Source organism: Beta vulgaris, chromosome 2, assembly GCF_026745355.1.
Source record: "Beta vulgaris subsp. vulgaris cultivar EL10 chromosome 2, EL10.2, whole genome shotgun sequence".
NCBI classification, from domain to species: Eukaryota; Viridiplantae; Streptophyta; class Magnoliopsida; order Caryophyllales; family Amaranthaceae; genus Beta; species Beta vulgaris.
Window position 1 is genome coordinate 40487010 of NC_079203.1, and position 4874 is coordinate 40491883.

The window sequence follows — 4874 nt, forward strand, 5'->3', positions numbered from 1 at the left end:
CCATTTAATGAGGATGCTCAAGTTTTAGGGGAGGTGCCCAAGTGAATAACAAATAGGAAGCTTACACATGGCGGGTGAGAGAGAGAAAAAAAATTGCAGCTGCCCATGATTTCTGACGCGGGCAGAGGGAGAAAAAAAGAAGGGTGAGCTGGCTGGCCAATTCTGACGCGCGCCCAATCAGAAGGTGACAAATGTCACCTTCTCCTTTAAAAGCAACGGTTATTTTTAAAATAGCCGTTGCACAATTTTGCCATTTTTAAAAAAATCTGCTAATTAAAAAAAAAAAAATTATACCAACGTTCATATTTTTAATTGTCTATAAATAGAGACCAATTTTGCCATATTTTAGATACATTCAAATTTCTCTACCTTTTCCAATCTTTAATTTCTCTAATTTTTCTCATCTTAATTATATATTTTATTCCTCTACTCTTTAAATACTTCCAAACAAATTATCCATAATTATGAATCCTAATAATTCTAATTATGGAAATAGGCCTCAAAGAACCCCAAATTATCAATTTAATCTCAACCACCCACAATATCCAAATTTCCCACAAAATTCTAACTCCCCACAAAATTCTAATTTCCAAAGTAATCCAAATTTCCAACAAAATTCAAATTCCCCACAAAATCCAAATTTCCATCAAAATTTCGAACAAAACCCAAATCGTCAAAATACTAATATTGCTTTTGATCCAAATATGCTCAATAACCCTCAAATACAAGCCTTATTCCAAGCATTTATACTCCAAAATCAACAACCTTCTAATTTCGAAACCCCGCCCCATACTCCGGTGAATCTCTCATCTCCAATGTCTCAATATATGGATCAAAATCCTTCAACTCCAGGGGGAGACGGGAGCAATAACCGAATACCGATTGGAGATTATTACCAAACTCAACAACTCGGAGACGATGATGATGCTTATGATGATGATGATGAAGATGAAGCGGACCAAGGTGGAAAAGGTAAAAATAAGATACTAAAAGAAAGGTGGGGACATGATGAGGATATAGCATTGGTCTCCGGATACCTTAATTGTGGTGGTGATCCATTAGTGGGAACAGATCAGTCAAAGGCAAAGCTTTGGATAGAAATCAAGCGCATCTACGATGCTGAAGTGGTAAAAAAACCATCACTCATCCACCGAAGGACCATGAAGTCAATTAAAGCGCACTGGAGAACCATCAACCGACTCGTGACTTTGTGGGTATCGCAACTCGGTGAAGCCGAGCGAATGAAATCAAGTGGAATGGCTATTACGGATGTAGAGGCTAAAGCTCATGAACTATACAAACAAAAACAAAATAATAAAGCTTTCAAATTGTACCATTGTTGGATGGGAATGAGACACCTTTCAAGATGGCAACCCGGATATGATTCAACTGTTGTGAGTCAATCAAGTTCAAAAAGGTCAAGTGATGAAGTTGTATCAGTTCGCCCGGATGGTCAGAAGAAGGCTAAGGCACAAAGAAAGATGAAAGGAGTAGCTACAAGTTTAGATGATTTCAACAACACCTTAAGTGAAATGCAAGGTGAACGAATTACAATAAGGAAAAATATAGAAGAAATGATGGATTACCAAAAGCAGCGAGATGAAAGAAAATGAGGTTCAAGATGTATCAATTATTGATGACCAAACCATCTCTTGATGCGGTTGAGTTCGAATACTATGAGAAGCTGAGAGAAGAGTTTATGAAGTAGTTTAGTTATAAGGTTGTTTTATTTAGTATCCTTAATTCTTTCATAATTCTAGTATTTACTATCCTAGTTTGTATTGTTTTAATATTTTTTATCTATTGAGAATCTTATCTTCTGAAAAGTGGATTACCAGATTTCGTATGCGTCGTCCTCTTTTCTTTCGAATTATGAACGCACTCGCTGCGAAAGACAAATTTTTCAACAACTACCAGACGCAACTGGGAAGCTAGGTGCATCCAGTCATCAGAAATGCACAGCAGCATTGAGGTGTCTAGCATATGGATCAGCATCTGACGCAGTCGACGAGTACATCAAAATTGCTGAATCAACAGCAAAGGAGTGCCTTGTGCACTTTGTGCAAGGAATTCGAAAAGTTTTTACGAACGAGTACTTAAGGAGGCCTACGGTAACCGACTTGCAACGCCTCTTACGTGATGGGGAAAGGCGGGGTTTTCCTGGAATGATGGGCAGCATAGATTGCATGCATTGGCAATGGAAAAATTGCCCACGAGCATGGAAAGGGTTGTATCAAGGTAGGTCCAAATCTGCAACGGTAATTCTAGAAGCCGTGGCCTCCGGAGACTTGTGGATATGGCATGCATTTTTCGGAACACCGGGAACTTGCAATGATATCAATGTATTGGCACGCTCTCCGGTGTTTGATGATCTTTATCAAGGAAGAGCTCCTGAGGTCACATTTAATGTGAATGGTAATACCTATAATAGGGGATATTACCTAACAGATGGGATCTACCCTAAATGGGCAGTGTTCATGCCAGCAATTCGACTCCCACTATCTCCCGTCGATGAGTTGTTCACCAAACGTCAAGAATCAGTTCGGAAAGACGTCGAACGTGCGTTTGGGGTTTTACAAGCACGCTTTGCAATAATACAAAGGCCATCACTCATTTGGGATGAACACTTAATGTGGGAAATAATGCTGGCGTGTATCATTCTTCACAATATGATTGTCGAGGATGAACGGGATACATATCTAAATTATCAAGACGCATCAGACTTCGAGCAAGAAAATGCCTCGATTGCTAGTACTTCGTCTAGCCATAGGCTTGAAACATTCTATGTTCAACCTGGTCGCTACAATGATATAGGGATGCAACAATATTTGCAAAATAGAGCTGATGCGTGGATAGAGATGTTCACAACTCCTTACAAAAGGACTTGGCTCAACACATTTGGCACAATTGTCGCCAATCAACCAATGATGAGTGAATTATTGTTTGTAATATTAAGTGTAGCCATTGTTGTAAGAAATCTCAATTAAGTAGCTTAATTAAAATATGAGCATAAATTAACGATTTATCGTTTTAATAGCGTGATTACCAATTTACATAGCGTAATTAGCAACTACCGAATTTAATTAGTGTATCAATTATTTATTGATTAATTATGAAATTAATGAGGATAATTACGATTTTTTTATTTAATTACAAAGAAATCATGTTACATATGGAATATATAATCAATAGATAAAATATTGGTGGGGTATGGGAAAGTAGGAGAGAGAAAAGGTGGTGGGGTATAGGAAATAAGAGAGAGAAGATAAATGGGAGGTAGATGAGTGGAGGTATGTGTTTCAAATTTGAGTAAGGTAAAATGGGGAGGTAGTGGAAAATGAGGTGGACAAATAAGGTGAGGAGAGAGAAAAGATGGGGTGCCCCATGGATGGAGGTGCTCTTATGGTACAAAGTAAATTGATGTATAAAGGTGAAATGGACGTAGTACACCATGTAGATTGAGTAATTATACTACCCCGCTTTTTTTGCATGGGTTTGTGGCTACGCAATATTGTTTGGAATCAGGAAATGAAGAGAAGTTTATAACGGGGTCCACCGTGCATCCCCTTGTAGGGTAATGCCCCTCCGACAGCAAACAATGTACCCCAACCGGCAACCGGGAAAGGGATATTGCATTTCTCTCTCTCCTACAGACACCTAATCAGTACTTGCCACCTCATTGCAACAAATACTATCAATCGTCTAAACATGTGTTGAGATGAGAAAGTATTGGCGCATACCCGGTATGGGTCAACAGTGTCTATACCTGGATATGTTAGTAATTTTGCCAGAAAAAGACAAAAAAAGTTAACTTAATGACAATTTAGACAACTCTAATTATGTAGGAGAGAAATCAGATCAACTATTATATGAATCAGATCAACTACAATGTGAATCAGATCAACTATAATGTGAATCAGATTATGAATGTATGTAAGTAAAAACCCAAAAAAAAAAAGTTGTATTTATTTACAACTTTACCCCGGTATTTACAAATACCGGGTATGCGCTTATCAGCGCTCGTGTTGAGATATAGGTAGTGTACGTCGTGTACGAGAGTGCAACTCTAACTCAATCCATTTATTAAACGGGTTCAACCCGTTTATTTAAATTGGATTTACATTTTTGATCCGAATCCGTTGAATTTGTATTGGGTGTCAGGTTGTGTCGCCTTTTGCCTCTAATTACCGTTGTATACTTCATTTTTTCACTATTTTTTGAAAACTAAAAATAATAATATTGAAACTACAAATGTAAATGTTTTTAAACTTTTTTTGTCGTTAGTTTTAAATGTGAACTTGATTAGCAAGTTTATATTAAAAAACATTTTTCATGAACTTTACACACCACGCACATGACAATGTTCCTCTATTTGTTTCGTTCTATGTCATCAACGTACATTCAAAAATTAAAAACATGTTTCGTACAAAATTTTACCATGACCTCAAGTTAATATAGTAAAGTTCTAACCAATGAACTATGCAACATTAGATGCTATTAATCTTGGCATGGAAATATTAGAAACCCGAGGCATTCCGTAGTCCTTTTGAATTGCAGTTCTTTAGTTTTCACGTTTTGTCAATGTAATACTTAAATCATTGGTATCTTCAATTATCTATAAGCAAATTTTTTTTTTTTTTAAAATCCAATTTTTTTAACTAAAAGTTAATAATATATAGAGAGACAATTTAAACAAGATCCTACATAATTATGTGATGCACAAGTCACCAAAGATGGTAAATCATGAATACGTAAATGATGCAAGAGTCAAGACAGAAAAATGAGTATGTAAATGATGTAAAAGTCAAACTAGTATAATTAAAAATGAACGATAGAAGTAAAATTATTTTAATTAATGGTCACATGTATGACTA

At 36.5% G+C, this 4874-nt stretch overlaps 1 protein-coding gene across 1 annotated transcript; it reads left to right on the top strand.

Moving 5' to 3' along the window:
- Positions 1-827: 827 nt before the first annotated feature.
- LOC104886554 (uncharacterized) lies at positions 828-2987 on the top strand. Its single transcript, XM_010671003.4, has 2 exons — positions 828-1539; positions 1828-2987. Exons 1-2 carry the CDS (start codon positions 828-830, stop codon positions 2985-2987), a joined length of 1872 nt encoding a protein of 623 aa, XP_010669305.3.
- Positions 2988-4874: the final 1887 nt, after the last annotated feature.